Source organism: Canis lupus, chromosome 11 (assembly GCF_003254725.2).
Source record: "Canis lupus dingo isolate Sandy chromosome 11, ASM325472v2, whole genome shotgun sequence".
Lineage (NCBI taxonomy): Eukaryota > Metazoa > Chordata > Mammalia > Carnivora > Canidae > Canis > Canis lupus.
This window is the reverse complement of record NC_064253.1, coordinates 3,714,141-3,733,219: the sequence shown is the minus strand read 5'-3', so window position 1 is coordinate 3,733,219 and position 19,079 is coordinate 3,714,141. Positions and strand designations below refer to the sequence as shown.

Sequence of the window (19,079 nt, the reverse complement as noted above, 5' to 3'; positions counted from 1 at the left end):
AAGGGAAGGGAGAAGAAATGTGCCGGAAATATCAGAAAGGGAGACAGAACATAAAGACTCCTAACTCTGGGAAACGAACTAGGGGTGGTGGAAGGGAAGGAGGGCGGGGGGTGGGGGTGAGTGGGTGACGGGCACTGAGGGGGACATTGACGGGATGAGTGTTATTCTGTATGTTGGTAAATTGAACACCAATAAAAAATTAATTTATTAAAAAAAAAATTCCTAATTAAATGACTCCTAAGATACGAGTAGCTTAAAATCTTTCATATTATCTTAATATTTATAAGAATATGTTTTAAAAGTATAAAACGTGAGGTTGCTGGGTGGTGCAGTCAGTTAAGTTTAAGTGTTCAATTCCTGGTTTTGGCTCAGCTTGTGATCTCAGGGACATCAGATCAAGCCCCGAGTATGGCTCTGCACTCAGTGCAGTCTGCTTAAGATCCTCTCTTCCTCTGCCCCTGCTCAAATAAATAAATAAACCCATTTAAAAAAAAAAAAAAAAAAAGGGATCCCTGGGTGGCGCAGCGGTTTGGCGCCTGCCTTTGGCCCAGGGCGCGATCCTGGAGACCCGGGATCGAATCCCACGTCGGGCTCCTGGTGCATGGAGCCTGCTTCTCCCTCTGCCTGTGTCTCTGCCTCTCTCTCTCTGTGACTATCATAAATAAATAAAAATTAAAAAAAAAAAAAAAAAAAAAAAAACAAGTAAAAAGTTCTTCCCATTTTTACCGTAACCTTTTTGTGTATTTTTTTTTAAGATTTTATTTTTTCATGAGAGACACAAAGAGAGAGAGAGAGAGAGGCAGAGAAACAGGTCTCTCTAGAGAAGCAGGATCCATTCAGGGAGCCTGACATAGGACTCGATTCCGGGTCTCCAGGATCACGCCCTGGGCTGAAGGCGGTGCTAAACCGCTGAACCACCTGGGCTGCCCTATTTGTGTAGTTTTAAAGTAATTTTTAAATAATATAAAAGCACATGATTCTATGATAAATAACTCATTTTTCTAGAGAAAATATCTCCCATTTTGATAAAATGTCACCAAATGTTTACCTTTCTGCAGTAGCAGACTCATCAGAAAATTCAGTATCTGCTGAAGTTTTCCTACTGTTATTTGACCTCCAAGAAGATGCCAGGGGAAGTTCTTCTGAAGACATAGGCCTTGGCCTCTGACCTATTCCAGATGGCTGTTGTAAACCTGCAGACTGTTCTTCAGTGCTCAGAACAGCTATAATGGCTCTTATGGTAGCTTCATCAACTTGAGACCAAGGTTTAGACGGAGCTCTCATTCGGCGTAAAAATAAGCTGTGCCACTTCTGTCTGAGTTGCAGCAATAAACTGGCTGCCTGTAATACAACAGTTTCTTCAGTTCAAGTAGATCCAAAAATGTATACCCTCCCTGCAAAACATCCATTTATTAGTGAAGGTCTGCAACTATTTCCAAAGGATACTTTGCCACTTGTCAGGAAGTAACGTATTCCATTCTTTTTGTTGCACAAATGAGATAAAGTTTTTTATTTATCTAATTTAAGGCACTAGACACAAAATCACATGAAATAGTTCAACTGAAGAGATAGCAAATAATGTGTGGTAGAGTGTGAGTAAAACTGGAAAGGTAGCAGCAGAGTAAATAAAGAAAAATACATTTAGTTCCATTTATAGTTTTAGTGCCTGTAGAACATCCAAATGTTCTACAGTCCAGAGAAAGACCCAAGCTAGATATATAGACAGACTCGGGAGTCATCAGTGCATAAATGGTTACTAAATCTACGCGTGTCAGTAAGGTCCCCAGAGATGGTGCAGAGACATGAAAACAGCAGAGGAAAGCCCAGAGTACTGGAGAGTATCTAACATTTAAGGCACAAATATATACAGAAGAGTCCGTGAAAGAACCTAAAAAGAAATGACTTTTTGAGGAAGAAGAATCAAAAAGATTAATGTCACAGTAACTTGTGACAAAGTTGGGACAGGAGTGAGGAATAAGTGGGGAAGGGCAGAATGACACAAGGAAGAGTAGGGACAACAGCTCCTAACATGAGGGGAAGGATGAACTCAAAGACAGCAGGCTGGCCTTGACCACGTGGGAGACATGCTGACCTTGGCCAGGGCAGTTTCAGTGAAGGGAAGGGCTGATGCAAATGGAAGTGGGATTCCAGTAGGCTGAAGTGATGAGTGACCATAAAAAATTTGTAAAAACATAAGCCTAGCCAGTTGTCAACTACTGACAGCTTAACTGACCACCCTCCCCCCTACCCAGCAAAAGAAAAAGGATATAGAATGATCTTTTAAAAATACAGCTGGAGCTTTTACCAGAATCTATCTTTTGTAATTATGTATCATAGTTAAGGCACAAAAGTCTGAAAGAAAGCAAGGATTCATTAACTCTCTGAATTTGTTAAATACTAACAGTTGACCACTACAAGTGGTTCAATGACCTAAGAGTCACATCGCATCAACTTATTCCCTGTTGTAGTTTCTAAAATTGTTGACTTTTAGCTATCTGACAGATTCAAAGCAAAATAATCATGCCATTATTTAGTCCTGGAGTTCAAGACTAAATGTTGATGTGAAAAATTATTGTAGTAAACTTTTAAAATAACAAAGAAACTTTGGGATGCCTGGGTGGCTCAGCAGTTGAGCACCTGCCTTCAGCCCAGGGCATACAGGATCAAGTCCCACACTGGGCTCCCTACATGGAACCTGCTTCTCCCTCTGCCTGTGTCTCTGCCTCTCTCTCTCTGTGTCTCTCATCAATAAATAAATAAAATCTTAAAAAAAAAACAACAACAACAAAGAAACCTTAAGCTCTATTTTAGCCAAATGAAATGATGAAATGGAATCTGAAATTATAATAGAACACTTTCCTTGTCTTCAAACTATTTGGTGTAACAGAATATTGATATACAGCTTGGTGGATTTCACCACTTAATGCACATTCTTCTCCTTTCCTTCCCCCAATAATATGCATACCAGAAAATGTGCGTTTCTCTAAGGAATTATTTTGTTTGCTACCATTTAACGAATCTAAAAATTTTGAGTAAATGTACCTCAGTCTAATCGGATTTTTTATAACTACACTTAAAACCCTTAATTCCTGGGGATCCCTCGGTGGCTCAGCGGTTTGGCGCCTGCCTTTGGCCCAGAGCATGATCCTGGAGTCCCGAGATCGAGTCTCGCATCAGGCTCCTTGCATGGAGCCTGCTTCTCCCTCTGCTTGTGTCTCTGCCTCTCTCTCTCTCTCTCTATGTCTATCATGAATAAATAAAACCTTTAAATAAATAAAGTATTAATACTTAAAAAAAAACCTTAATTCCTGAGGCACCTGAGTGGCTCAGTCAGTTAGGTGTCTGACTCTTGATTTTGGCTGAGATTGTGATCTCAGGGTCATGAGATAGAGCCCCGCATCAGGCTCTGACCTCAGCGGGGTGTCTGCTTGAGATTCTCTCCCTTCCCCTTTGTCTTTCCCCTGCTAATGTGCATTCTTTTCCTTCCTTAATCTTAAAAAAAAAAAAAAAAAAAGTTAATTCCTATTTCTGTGTATTCACAGGTGTGACTGCTATCAGGAAGTAAAAATTTATTACTCTGGGTATTCACTAGCCAAATACACAGAGTTCTTGTTTAGCAAGCATACACTGCTCCTCATCTCTTTCCTCCAGCTCTTGCAGGGTCCTGGCATCCCTAAAATACTTTGAAAATACACCTTGATCCATCGATTAAATCATAATCTAAGTGAATGTGTTGATATTTCATGGATCAGATCCACATAAATGGGAATATAGCATATATCTGGCTATTCTTAGTTATCTAATACCTTATTTTTTTCATTAATTGTATAACAACATCAATTTTGTAACTTGAAACAAACTGATTTTGAATCATTAAATGTATCAAGCATCTGCATTAACTGATTTGATGGCATAGTTAAATAATAATGTTCTTTCATTACTACTCCAACAGGAGAAAACTATGTAGATAGATTAAGGTAACAATATAGATTTGAATATCTTGAAATAAATAAAGAGAGAGAGAGAGAGAGAGAGAGAGAGATGGAATGAAGGGAAGGCTTTGTCAAGAACGTCTTTAATTTGGGGACACTTGTGGCTCAGTGGTTTAGCATCTGCCTTTAGCCCAGGGCGTGATCCTGGAGTCCAGGGACTGAGTCCCACATTGGGCTCCCTGCATGGAGCCTGCTTCTCCCTCTGCCTATGTCTCTGCCTCTGTGTGTGTGTGTGTGTGTGTGTGTGTGTGTGTGTGTCTCATGAATAAATAAATAAAACCTTTAAAAAAAAAAAAAAGAACGTCTTTAATTTGAAAAAAGACATTCAATTTTCCCAATTTGGAGATACACAAAAAGAGAAAACAGAATGAACTCATATCTTTCTCTTACAGAGTTATATGAAATATAGGGAGTTCTTGTATACCAACCAACACTCAGTATTTTCTTATATATATAGAAATACTCAAATATTGCTGTGCTTAAATATGAGCCACCCTGAGGCTTTTCAAATCCTTTATTTAAATAAACCCCAGTATGTCAGAATGCACAGGGGCCCTGTGAAAACTGAAACTTTATTCTCTAATACTAAGAGCTCAATAGTAAAGGCATCATTTTCATCATACTGATATGTTAAATCATACTCACTGAATAAAAGAAACTTACCACACTACTGAAAAGCAACTTACCTCAGGGTCTAGTTTGAAATTGAGCCACTCATCAAGTTTCAAAGCTGCCAAATTAGCAGTAGTTCTATCTTCCATTTCACTATCACTACTGTCATTAGGAATACCATCCACTGTTCAAACACATATTGAAAGGAAAAATTTCACTTTTACCATCTCATAGCAAAAGAAGTAGACACAGACATTCCATATTTACATAAACCCTCCTGACATGCTAACAGTTTGGGTGGGAGTTCTCCAAATCCGAGAGTTTACAAATTAAGTCTCAATATTTATAAAAAGGGGGAAAAGACATTTTAAAGACTATAATCTCGGGCAGCCCTGGTGGCGCAGTGGTTTGGCGCCACCTGCAGTCCAGGGTGTGATCCTGGAGACCCAGGATCGAGTCCCATGTTGGGCTCCCTGCATGGAGCCTGCTTCTCCCTCTGCCTGTGTCTCTGCCTCTCTCCCTCTGTCTCTCATGAATAAATAAATAAAATCTTTAAAAAAATAAAAAATAATAATAAAGACTATAACCTCTAATCAAAATGCAACAAAATGAGCAGCCTGGGTGGCTCAGCAGTTTAATGCTGCCTTCAGCCCAGGAGCCTGCTTCTCCCTCTGCCTGTGTCTCTGCCTCTCTCTCTCTCTGTGTATCTCATGAATAAATAAAAATTTAAAATCTAAAAAACCAAAAAACAAAATTTAAAAAAAGTACTTAAATATCAAAACACAATATTTAAATAATAACTGGATGAAGAAAACTAAGAATAAAGAAGGGAATGAAAATACTATAAATCAAGAAATACTCATGTAAATTCACAGGTTTCAATTTAAAAGAAGAAAAGGAGATGTGGTGCCTAGGTGGCTCACTTGGTTAAGTGGCCAACTCTTGATCTCATCTCAGGTCTTGATCTTGGAGTCATGAGTTTGGGCCCCATGGTGGATGCAGAGATTCTTTAAATAAACATTTTTTTAAAAAGATAAAGATGCCAAATATAATATGCTTATCATGTAGCTTCCTAAAAGGAAATAAAGATAATTTAATAAATGGAGGGGAAAGGTGAGAAATACAATAACTGAAATGAAATATAGGGACGCCCAGGTGGCTCAGGAGTTGAGCGTCTGCCTTCGGCCCAGGACATGATCCCGGAGTCCTGGGATCGAGTCCCATGCTGGACTCCCTGCATGGAGCCTGCTTCTCTCTCTGACTGTGTCTCTGCCCTGCCTCTGTGTGTGTGTGTCTCTCTCATGAATAAATAAAATCTTTAAAAAAAATGAAATGAAATATAAACTAAAGAGAATCAACATCAGATTAGATGATGTAGAACAGATCAGTGATCTGGAAGAGGGTAGTAGAAATCACTTAAGATAAACAGCAAAAAGAAAAAACTTTTAAAAATTAGAATAGATTAAAGGGATCTCTAAGATAATATCAAGTATACTAATATTTGTATTAGATGGGTCTCAGAAGAAGAGAAAGTAGGGAAGGGCAGAAGCTTTATGTGAAGAAACTAGAGCCAAAAACTTCCCTAACCTGGGAAAAGAAATATACATTCAGGTCCAATAAGCACAAAGAGCTCCAAACAAGATAAACCCAAAGAGGTCCACCGAACACATAATTAAAAGGTCAAAAAGTAAAGATAAGGAGAAAGGAAAACTGTAAAAGCAGCAAGAGAAAAACAATTAGTTACATACAATGGAAACTCTTTAAGGCTATCAGCTGATTTTTCAGCAGAAACTTTGCAGACCAGAGGAAACGGGCATGATATATATTCAAAGTGCTGAAAGAAAAAAGTTACAACCAAGCATATTCTACCCTGCAAGATTATCATTCAGAATTGAAGCATAGACAAAGCTTCCCAAATAAAACCTAAAGGAGTTCATGACCACTAGTCTGGCCTTACAAGAAATGTTAAAGGGATTTCTTTAATCAGAAAAGTAAAGGCCATAATTAAAAGAGAATTATGAAAGAAAAAAATATCACTGGTGAAAATAAACATATAGTGAAGGTAGTAGATCAATGACTTATAAAGCTGGTATGAAAATTAAAGCCAAGATTACTAAAATAATCTTTACCTAATTACTTAAGGGATATATAAAATAAGAAGATAAAAATATGATGCCAAAAACATAAAATGTGGGGTGAGGGAATAAAAATATCACTTTTAGAATGTGTCCAAACTTATGCAAATACCAACTTAAAATAGACTGCTGTATACACAGGTTGTTATATATAAATCCCAAGGTAACCACAATCAAAAAATCTATAAAAATCTATGCACCCAACATATAAAGCATCTAAACATATAAATCAAAAATAATAATAATAATAATAATAAAAATAAAAATAAAAAAATAAACATATAAATCAAAAGGCAGACATAAGGGAGAAATTAACAGTCACACAATAACAGTAAAGAAACACAGCACCCACTTATAGCAATGGATAGATCATCCAGGCAGAAAATCAGTAAGGGCTTAACACATTAGGCCAAAAACAAACAAACAAACAAACAAACAAACAAACAAACAAAACATTAGGCCAGATATACTTAACAGATATATACAGAATATTCCATCCAAACACACCAAAATACACAATCTTTTCAAGTCCACATGAAATATTCTCCAGGATATACCATGTATTAAGCCACAAAACAAGTTTCAATATTTTAAGAAGACTGAAATTGTATCAAGCTCCTTTCTAACCACAATAGTATGAAACTAGAAATCAATTATAAGATAAACTGAAAAAAAGAAAAAAAAAAGATAAACTGAAAAAACACAAACACATAAAGCCTAAACAACAGGCTACTAAACAAACAATGGGCTAATGAAGAAATCGAAGAAGAAATCGAAAAATACCTGGAGACAAATAAAAATGGAAACTCAACACTCTGAAATCTATGGGATGCAGCAGAAGTTGTTCCAAGAGGGAAGTTTATGTGATATAGGCCTACCTCAAGAAGGAACAAAAATTTCTAACAATCTAATTTTATAACTAAAGGAACTAGAAAGAGAACAAAGCCCCCAGTTAGTAGAAGGAAATAACAAAGATCAAAGCAAAAATAAATAAGGGAATAAAACACAACAGAAAAGATCAATGAAACTAAGAGCCGGTTCTTTCAAAAGATAAACAAAATGATTAACCTTTACACAAACTTATCAAGAAAAAGAGAGAAGGCCCAAACAAATAAAATCAGAAATGAAAGTGAAGTTACAACCAACACCACAGAAATACAAAAGGATTGTAAGACAGTACTACAAAAAAAATTATACACCAAAACATTGGACAACCTGGAAGAAATGGATAAATTCCTAGAAGCATAGAATCTTCCAAGATGGGATCAGGTAGAAATAGAAAATGTGAACAGACCAATTACTAGTAATGAAATTGAATCAGTAATCAAGAAACTCCCAACCAACAAAAGTCTAGGCTTCACAAGTGAATTCTACCAAACATTTAAGAAGAGTTAATACCTATCCTTCTCAAACTATTTCAAAAAAACTGAGAGGAAGGAATGATTCCTAACTCATTCAACAATGCCAATATTACCCTGATTATCAAAACCAGACAAAGATGACACACAAAAAAGAAAATTACAGGTGAATATCCCTGATGAACACAGATGCAAAATTCCTCAATAAAATATTAGCAAACTGAATTCAACAACACATTAAAAGGATTATACACCACCATCAAGAGGGATTTATTCTAGGGATGCAAGGATGTTTCAACATCTGCAAATCAATGTAATTTACCACATTAACAAAATGAAAGATAAAAATTTTATAACCATCTCAAGAAATGCAGAAAAAACATTTCACAAAATTTAACTTCCATTTATGATAAAAACTCTCAACAAAGTGAGAACATACCTCAACATAATAAAGGTCATATATGATAAACCCACAGCTAACATCACACTCAGCAGTCAAAAGCTGAAAGCCTTTCCAGTAAGATCAAGAACAAGACAAGGATGCCCACTCTCACACTTTTATTCAATATAGTCTTAGAAGTCCTAGACACAGCAATCAGACAAAGAAAAAAAAAAAAGGCATCCAAATTAAGGAAGAATTAAAACTGTCACTATTTGCAGATGACATAGAAAACCCTTAAGATTCAGATAGTAATTACACTTATCATAGTGAGCATTTCATAACATACATAAATGTTGCACCACTATCTTCTAAACCTGAAGCTAACATAATATTGCATATCAACTATAGCTGTTTAATTTTTAAAAATCATTCAGAAAACTACCACAACCAAAATCCTGAAAGTTAATGACCCCTCCCTTTCATTTAACCACCCATTCAATCCAGCAGTTACTAGTAACTCCAAAATAATTTTGAATCTACTTCTCTTCCTATCAGCTGACACCATTGTAGTTCTGAATCATCCTTATCTATCATTAAGACCACTCACTGCAAAAGCCTCCAACCTGCCTCCTTCCTTCCATTCTTACATCTTCAACAATCCATTCTCACAGCTAGAATGATCTTTTTGAATATAAATTACATCATGTCACTCCCTTACTTAAAATCCTTCAATGTCTTCCCTTGCATTTACCATGGCTTACAAGTTCATGCCTTTCTTTCAACATTATCTTATCCCCACTCTCCCCTTGATCATTATGCTCCCAATCCCATAACCTTTGTCAGTTCCTAGAACATTTCCTAGTGGAGGATCATGGCCTTTTGCCATCTTCTCCTATTTCTATATCTTCACACGACTAGGAGCTTCTCATACTTTAGGAACTCATACTCAAATCACATCACCTCAGAGAAATTAGTTCCAACGTCTCTTTCTAAAGTAGGTCACCACTAAGGCAATCCTCTTTAATTCCTTCATAGTACAATGAAGATTATTTACCTTTTTGCTGTTTACCCCAACTACAATGTAAACTCCTAAGACAGAAACACCTTGTCTATACTGTTTTCTATTACATCATCAATGCCTAACACAACAGCTGACATAGAGGAGTTGACCTATATGTTTGCTGAATCACTGAATAGCAAAAAATTGAAAATAAGCAAGATGGTTAAGTGTAAAGGAACATTTTAAATGCATTATGCCACTGTTAAGTGATAGAATATTCTGCAGCCCTTAATATAAAGTATTTTTGAAAATGTATATTCCATCCAATGAAAATAGCAAAATGCAAAATAAATTAAAATACATAAAACTTTTAAAATATTACATAATATTCTCAAAATAGTATTAAAAAATGTTTGCATAAGGGGAATGGGATCATGGGTTACTATTATTTCCCTTAAACAATTACCTTTATGTTAATTAATTAATTTAACATTTAATTTCAAGTGGGAGAGAAAAGTGAACTTCCTCTCAGTAAGATTAATCAAAAATACACAAATCAATAACAAGTTACCTTAGAAATCAATTTTTAAAACTGAGGTACACTTTAGTATTTTCTAATCAGTCTTAATATATCAAAACAGAATTACTACTGCATAAATTTTTTGAATTTCAATTTTCATTTGATCTAGTAAAAACATATTTCATTTCAAACAGATTTTTATTTCCTTATAATACAATTACCTCGAAATGATGAAGGTTCTTGAAGAGCATTACTTGCCAACCTAGCTGGTCCACAGAATACCAATATAGTAACAGGTGTCACTGCTGAACAACATCTAATATTAGCTATTCTATGGGCTCTGGTCATTTCATCATAAATAAGCCAATCTGTAGGCAGTGCCTGAATTGCTGCAGCCTGACCATTGGCTGGAGGAATCTATTAAAAATATAAATCAAAAAATTGTTAACTCTATTTATCAACCACCTAGTTTACTGGTAATACTTTTAAACTGTAAGAAGTCCCCCAATGCAACAGATAGTGAATATTAGTAGTCACACAAAAATTAAAGCAAGTCACTGCTCATGCAGCTGGAACACAAGTCTTACATTACCTCTTCCAATTCTAAGATTTCATCAAAATTTTGTTCCAATGTTGAATTATACATATATAACCAATTAATTTCTTAAAGCAGATTGGTATTTCGAGCATTTTTTGTTGATTTTCAACTATGTAAATTAGATTAGTTTCACCTCAAGGCCTAAAAGCATTAAAAATGTTTTACCTTTTTATACTGAGGCTGACTGAGAACCGAAGTGGGATGAAACCGAACTTTTTTCTCCTTTGGCCCTGTCAACACTACATTCTCTCTGTCCACATGGACTAAATTAGGATACATGCCTGCCACCAATGCAGCTTTAACAACAGCCCAATTCTCAGAATTTGTGTTAACATCTCGAATGTCACCACCACCTCGAGCTCTAACAAAACCTTAGAGGAGGGGAAAAAAAAAAAACAAAAAACTTTTTCTATTGTGCAAAATATATTTTGAAGTGCATGCATTTTTTACAAAGCTGTATAACCCAGATAAGTTTAATGATATTCAAATTCCATAATAATTAATAAAGTCTCCTCTAGAAAAAATAAGTGGGAAATATCAGAAAGGGAGACAGAACATGAAAGACTCCTAACTCTGGGAAACGAACTAGGGGTGGTGGAGGGGGAGGTGGGCAGGGGTGGGGTGACTGGGTGGTGGGCACTGAGGTGGGCACTTGACGGGATGAGCACTGGGTGTTATTCTGTATGTTGACAAACTGAACACCGATAAAAATAAATTTATTTTAAAAAAATAAAATAAAGTCTCCTCTATAAAGTTTATAATACAGAATCAATGTTCTAAGAAGGTTTAGGTTTGCTCAGGCTAAAGTAAATAGGAGATTTATTGGGGACTTAAGGACTCTTAAATATATATATATTCTTGCTATAAAGTTCTTTATAAGCTGCTATCAGAATGTACTACAAGGGACAGCCCAGGTGGCTCAGAGGTTTAGCGCTGCCTTCGGCCCAGGGCATGATCCTAGAGACCCACGATCAAGTCCCAAGTTGGGCTCCCTACATGGAGCCTGCTTCTCCCTCTGCCTGTGTCTCTGCCTCTCTCTCTCTCTCTGTATCTCTCATAAATAAATAAAATATTTTTTAAAAAAAGAAAAAAAGAAATGTACTATAATTTTAAAAAAAAAGAAATGTATTGAAATCAGAGCTGAAAAGCTAAACCTTTCTTCTTACTGGTATTAATAACATTTTGGTTATGACAGACATGAATTCTGGAGTAAAGACAAGTAAAAAATTCTTGCTTGAATTTCCAAAGTCCTTGGGATTTCCCAATATTTGAGACAACTCTAAATCCCTTTGGTTTGCTCTTTATATTATTACTTTGTCACGTTAGCTTATCCATCCATGCATCCAGGCTCTAGTACACTTCTTTGACTATTTTCTCAATGTACTATGCTAATCAAAAGGAAATTTAAAGAAACAACTCTAAAATAACAATACTGGCATTCTCTTTAAAAAAAAAAAAGGCACCTCAAAGATTACTGGCTGTTTTATGTCCAAAATTATGAAGACCAGCATTTTTATCAATCTACTTAAATATTTAAATCTATTTCACAGAGTTAATTATTTATTAATAGTGATAATACAGAACTACAATATCCAAATTGATTTTTGCCAACAAATATACTATAAATTGCTCTCTACGGTATCAAAAGGTATTCGTATATTTCTCAGCTTCAGCTTCTACAATATCATTTTTTTAACCAACAAACAAAAGCTGAGATCACATAGTAGTCTACAAAGAAGTTCTCATATACAAGATTTACAACAATGTGAAAATGTCATAAAAATAATATACAATGGCATCAGTTAACACTAAAAATACTATGAGATATAGGTAAGGTACTTTCAGTGGTCTAAGTAAGTTCTTTAGGGAAAACTTTACCTGATGCTCTAAGTTGACCAAGCAACTGAGTTCTCATGCCAATGATTATTTCCATGGTGGCTTGTGAAAGAAAATTCTTTTCACAAAAGGCTCGCTCCCACCCATCACTTCGTGCTTTCTGCCATGCCTACAAAAATATAATTATATAACAAGATACATTTACTAAACACCTTAGTTAGGCAGCAAAATAACTGAAAACCACTACATTAGCTACTCAAGGTCAATTCTCTAATTATTTGATAAAATCTAGAACTTCATTAAAAAAAAAAAAACTCAAAAAATACAGAGAACAAATTGGTAGTTGCCAGAGGCAGGGGAAGAGAGGGAGGTGAGATGAGTGAGGAGGGTCAAAAGATAATACAAATTTCCAGGTATAAAATAAGTTAAGTCCTGGGGAGATAACTTGCAGCATGGTGACCATAATTATTAATACTGTATTGTATATTTGAAAGTTGTTAGAGCACCTGGGTGGTCAGTTAAACATCTGACTTTTAGTTTCAGCTCAGATCACAATCTCAGGGTTGTAAGATCAAACCCTGTGTCAGTTTCCACATTCATTGCAGAGTCTGCTCTCTCTCTCAAAAAAATGAAACAAAAACAAAAACAAAGACTCTCCCTCTCAAAAAAATGAAAAAACAAAAAACAGAAAAAACCTCTGCCTCTCTCTCTGCCTCTTCCCTAGCACAAACACACTCTCTGTCAAATATATAAAATGTTTTTTTTTAATTTGCTAAGAGTGTAGATTTTTTTAATTTTATTTATTCATTTTAGAGAGAAAGATAGCACAAAGAGGGGAGGGTAAAGGGAGAAGGTGAGAGAAGCTCAAGCAGACTCTGAGTGCAGAGCCCAACTCGGGGCTCAGTCTCACAAGCCTAAGACCCCAACCTGAGCAGAAACCAGGGGTTGGATGCTCAACTGACTGAGCCACCTAGGCACCCCAAGAGTAGATTTTTGGGGGGGTAAACTTTTTCTTTTAATTATGATATCACTAACATTTAACATTATATTCATTTCAGGTATACAAAACAGTGATTCAATATATATATTATGAAATGATCATCACAATAAATCTAGTTAACATACCACAAAGTAAATCTTAAGAGTTCTTAGCATAACAGAAAAAAATCTGTAACTATGGGCAGTGATGGATGTTAATTAGACTCACTGTGCAGATCATTTCCCAGTATATACAATTATAGTATCTTCATGTTTTATACCTGAAATTAATGTTATATGTCAATAACAGCTCAATTTTTAAGTATAAATTTAAAAATTAAATATAAAAAAATAAAACCTAAGACTTTATGATTAAACAAAATTTATCATTGATTTATACTCAAATGCTATGAAAGCCACTGAATTTCTAAAATTCCATTAAAAACTAAGTATCCATTAACCTAAATGACCAGCTATGTAAAAATATCTACCTTTTCAGATGTTTGCTAATTTTCTTCCACTGAAGTGTCGGAGGTTTTTAACTAAGCCATCATAACACCATTTATATGTAAGAACTCTGCCACTCCAGTCCTCTGAAAATCACCTCTATATCAACCCTCTTAATTTATCTAAGAATGGGAAATGGGATTTCTAGAAACCATCTATATGAAGTATAAGAAAGGTCCCCTTTGAAAATGACTTTTCTTGCTTTGGAATATAACCAAAAGACCAAGGCAGTAATTTATCCTCTCTGCTTTTGAAGGAGCTAGGGAAAAAGCTAAGAATACATAGGAATCCTACTCCAAATTTCCCTCTATTATCCACTCAACTAATCTACTATAACATATGGTAGCTAACAGACTCAATAGCGCTGCATTATCTATTGTTCAACAATGCTTACAAAACAGTTTGTCATTATTTATTTCAAACTCTATACATTGGAAAAATCCTGTAAACCTGGAAGAGTACTTTCTGCAAAAACAACATGAAATTTTTAAAAAATGTATAGTCACAGCTTACATTCAAGAGAATTTAAGGATAAATAACATGCCTACCTTTTCAAGAAATAACATCATCTTGTCCACATATCTGAAATTCTAAATTATGTATCATTTCTTTTCCTCAGAAACCCACTTTCTTTATCTTTTCTTTCCCATGTATCATATTCCTCAATTTCTCACTACTGTTATCTTAAAAAGTTTTAAGTAGGGCAGCCCCAGTGGCATAGCGGTTTAGTGCTGCCTGCAACCCAGGGTGTGATCCTGGAGACCCGGGATCGAGTCCCATGTCAGGCTCCCTACGTGGAGCCTGCTTCTCCCTCTGCCTGTGTCTCTGCTTCTCTCTCTCTCTCTGTGTCACTCATGAATAAATAAAGAAAATCTTTAAAAAAAAAAGTTTTAAGCAGTATTTGGAGTTTACTTTATAAAATTTAGTTCATAGGCACAGTGTCTTAAGCACACAAGAAAAAGATATTCTCTAAAAAGAATCAATAGATACTAAATTCAAGATGATTTTCTTCCAAGGTTTGTTCTACACTTTGAATGATATACACTGCTTCTTAACTAAAATTTTAGAACGTTCCCTGCCCAAGATATGATTAAAAAATAAGGAACTTGGGTATTAGAAAATGAATACAAGTAAGTAAACATAAATATATGCATACACATATTCCTACATGGAGAAAACAGAAAATGAAAGAATAAAAAGTAGAGACAAACAGTGATAATTCCAACATATTAACAATAGGAAGGTATTTTTCTGAGCTATTAATAAAATGTGACTTTATAATTAAACAAAACTAATGAATCATAGCTCTTTTTTTTTTTTTAAGATTCTATTTATTCATAAGAGACACAGAGAGGCAGAGACGCAGGCAGAGGAAGAAGCAGGCTCCATGCAGGGAGCCCGATGCGGGATTCAATCCCAGGATTCCAGGCCGAATACCAGGCCGATACCCTGGGCCGAAGGCAGGTGCTAAACCACTGAGCCACCCAGGGATCTCTATCATATCTCTTTTTTTTAATTTGTTACTTTTGCCCCAGAGACATGTTCAGAAATAAAATGATAGTAATAAACAGTACCTGGAATGCTCTGAGAAGTGCCATGTGGTCACTGAAAGTTCCTGCAGTGAAGCGTTTCCTACACAGCATAGCTGCCCGTTTTTGAGAGGCCTGGGTTGGCAGGACAAAAGGATCTCGATAGGCTAACGTGCAGGCAATTGTGAGGATGGGGTCCAGACACTTTAAAACAACAGCGCACAGGACCATTTTACCAAGATGTGGTTCTACGGGCAAGTCAGCCAAATGATACCCCAGCTCAGTGAGATCTTCCCATGCATCCATTGCATCTATTGTCTAAATAAAAGAACACAAAACAGAATTTGACATTACCAAAAACTATGTTTAATCAAATCACATACCTAAAAAACATTAAGAAATAAAAATGTAAATTTTCTTTTGTCACACCTTATAAAAAACATATTTTGCTTCAAATATTTTTTGTAAAAAAGAACTATATCTGTTTTACTATAATTACCATGAGGGTATTATTCAAAGCCCATGATTATTTAAGATAATCCTTTTAAGTACAAAATTAGTTAAGATGTATTTTCACTTTGTTTAAATTTCAAGTAAAATAGGTAAAATAAAACTATGAAGACACCAACCTTAAGCATTTGTACAGCATTTCTTACAATTAAAGCTGGTGGGGGTTCAGGAGCTTTCATTAGGAAGTCAGCAATAGGACAATTCACTGGGGCTAACAGCTTAGTATGTAAACAAAGTTCCTGTAAAGAAGAAGAGCAAATAATTTTGAAATGTTGAAATTTATGTTTTGACTTTCAAAGCAATCACGGGAAACAGAGTCCCCAAACAGACTAGCAGAGTCTCTGACTAAAATGAATGTACAAAAAACAAAAAACAAAAAACAAAAAACAAAAAAAAATTGTTTTCAAAAAAAAATAAAATGAACTATAGAGGGATATCTGGGTGGCTCAGTCGGTTAAGCATCTGACTCTGGATTTCAGCTTAGGCCCTGATCTTAGGATCACAAGATTGAGTCCCGCATCAGATCTGCACTCAGCACACAGTCTACTTAGAGTTTTTCTCTCTCTCTCTTTCTCTCTCTCAAATAAAGTAATAAAATCTTTAAAGGTTTGGAAGCCAGCATTTAGCTCAGTACACCAGAGAATCAAATTAATGTATTCCCAGTAGTTTTTACTAGAAACTACAATGTCTGGCTATTCCATGAAGTCAGAAAACGTAAAGCAAAACAATAAAGACCAGGAGGGACGCCTGGGTAGCTTAGTGGTTGAGCGTCTGCCTTTGGCTCAGAGCATGGTCCCCAAGTCTTGGTATCGAGTCCCACATCGGGCTCCCCTCCAAGAGCCTGCTTCTCCCTCTGCCTGTGTCTCTACCTTTTTCTGTGTTGCTCATGAATAAATAAATTAAAATCTTAAAAAAAAAAAAAAAGACAGGAAATCTCAGTGGACTCAGTTCCAAACTACCAAGGTTAAATCTCAGCATCTTAAACTGAGATTTTGGTATTATCTTTTGGACCTTAAAGAATTTGTTTTCTAATCCTCAGTAAGAATGTGAAAGGTGAACACTATGTGGTTGTCAGATTTCTAAAATGTTGCATTCTTTAAAAAAACAACATATCTATAAACTGTACCATAATTTAAATGCACTCAAGTCATTCTTTAAAATTTTGGAGGCTGGGACGCCTGGGTGGCTCAACAACTGAGCATCTGCCTTTGGCACAGGGAGTGATCCTAGAGTCCCAGGATCAAGTCCTGCACTGGGTTCCCTGCATGGAGCCTGCTTCTCCCTCTGCCTATGTTTCTGCCTCTCTCTCTGTGTGTCTCTCATGAATAAATAAATAAAATATTTTCATTAATTAATTAATTAATAATTTAAAAATAAAATTTTGGAGGCTAATGGATTAAACTTTCTTATCTAGAAAAAAATTAAACACATAACCACCTCCCATCATATACATTTTATAATTTTGTTTTATGAACTGATAATTTAAAAGTCCAACTGGTATTATCTTGAAATGGTCCCTCTCCTCCCTTACCCTTAAAAATAGTCTTTTAGAGTTTAGTAAATTTCTACCTGCAATGGCATTCTCAAAAGTTCTGGAGTCTGAAATTCCAACATATTCTGGAATCGGAGTCTACTGAACAGCCGAAAACAAATTCCAGGTCTGCATCTCCCTGCCCTAAAAGTGAAATAAAAAATTAAGACTCAAAGAAGGATAAAGATTAGACCAAGGCAACTCTGAAAACAGTGTGCTTTCAGAGACAGAATAATATAGACCAGTGTCAGGACATTTGTGTGTGAATCCCTACTGTGATGTGTGTCCTGAATCATCCCAGAAGGCACTTCATTCATCATTTATAATGATTTATAAAAACTCATTAATGATATCGACCTGATATACCTTCTAGGGTAATAATAAAAGCAAATTTTTACAGTGACATACGTTTGAAAGTGAGTCAAAATAATGAAAAAATGCATAGTTATTTATATTTCATCAGCTTTACTAAGCTGACACAGCACTGCACTCAGGCCCGCTGTTCAGAGCTGTGCAAAGTAAGCATTACACAACTCCAACAGAGTGGCATTTCCCATCACCAGAGACTTGTATCATTTTCTGGGAAGTAGCAGAAAAATATAATGAAGAAAAGCAGCTTCTTATTTCCCCCATAGTCACTGTATCAACTAACGGCAAGGATGAATATGCTAAGTGATGGAGATTCAGAAATATCCCTACCTTCACAAATCAGACTGGCAAATATAACTACAACACACTGTGATACAAGTTACAAAATTAGACGCTGGACCACTGCTTCCTTCATCAGTACTTTCCTCACTATCAACCCATCACCTTTCCCTCCTATCCAGTCCTCTGAGACCTTTCTATACTTCGCCAATCCTTAAATGTTGATGTGCCTGTGAGGCTGGAACCTGGCCCTCTGCTCCCTACTCTATCTTCTCTCCTAAAGGGATCATAATTATCCTCCTGACTTCAATTTCCATCCACTGAGATCTCTTCATCCTAGCCCTACACCTCTACTTCAGAAGCTTCTTAGCTCCACTTGGATTTTCCAGCCAACACAAACTCAACACAATCAAAATTTCATTCTTCTCCCCAACATAACCACTATTCCCGTTTTCCCTGATGATGGCACCTCCATCCACAAAAGTTTCTAAGATAGAACTATATGACATTCTTGACTCTGCACTATTCCTTACCTCTGGCCATATCATCACCAATACTGCTCCCTTTAATATCTCCTGAATGAATGATTCACTTTATTTCTACCACCACTATAATAATCCATACTGTCATCTCTCCCTTATTGTAAACACAACTGTTAAAGAAAGAGCCTTCTCCTGGGTCTTCTTCCCATTCATTTTGTCTCTACCAATTCATTCTTCAAAGAGCTGAAAGAATACAATCATCATGCCATCCTTGTTTTATTAAAAGAAGAGAGAAAGAGAGAACATAAAATGGTCCTTAAGGACCTGACCGCAACTTACTTCTTTCTGCTCATTTTTCACTGTTCTCCCCTAAACTAAATCCCATCCAAATAACTCTGTTGCTCACTCTTGCCTGTAGGCTTTTGTGTATGCCCTGCCTCTGCCATAAAAACCTTTCCACG

General features: G+C 35.9%; 1 protein-coding gene across 4 annotated transcripts in view; it reads right to left on the bottom strand.

Moving 5' to 3' along the window:
* YTHDC2 (YTH domain containing 2) overlaps window positions 1-19,079 on the bottom strand; it is a 78,188-nt gene that overhangs the window by 17,106 nt on the left and 42,003 nt on the right. For 3 of the 4 annotated variants that reach the window (XM_049115964.1, XM_025446603.3, XM_035696885.2), the window contains exons 18-25: window positions 17,527-17,632; window positions 16,077-16,196; window positions 15,493-15,765; window positions 12,476-12,602; window positions 10,763-10,968; window positions 10,221-10,416; window positions 4,679-4,788; window positions 1,049-1,341 (exon numbers count right to left, since the gene is read on the bottom strand). In XM_049115964.1, coding sequence (XP_048971921.1) covers window positions 1,049-1,341; window positions 4,679-4,788; window positions 10,221-10,416; window positions 10,763-10,968; window positions 12,476-12,602; window positions 15,493-15,765; window positions 16,077-16,196; window positions 17,527-17,632 — 1,431 coding nt within the window. Of the gene's footprint in view, window positions 1-1,048; window positions 1,395-4,678; window positions 4,789-10,220; window positions 10,417-10,762; window positions 10,969-12,475; window positions 12,603-15,492; window positions 15,766-16,076; window positions 16,197-17,526; window positions 17,633-19,079 lie in introns of those variants that run through there. The other variant, XM_035696886.2, reaches the window with a different exon arrangement.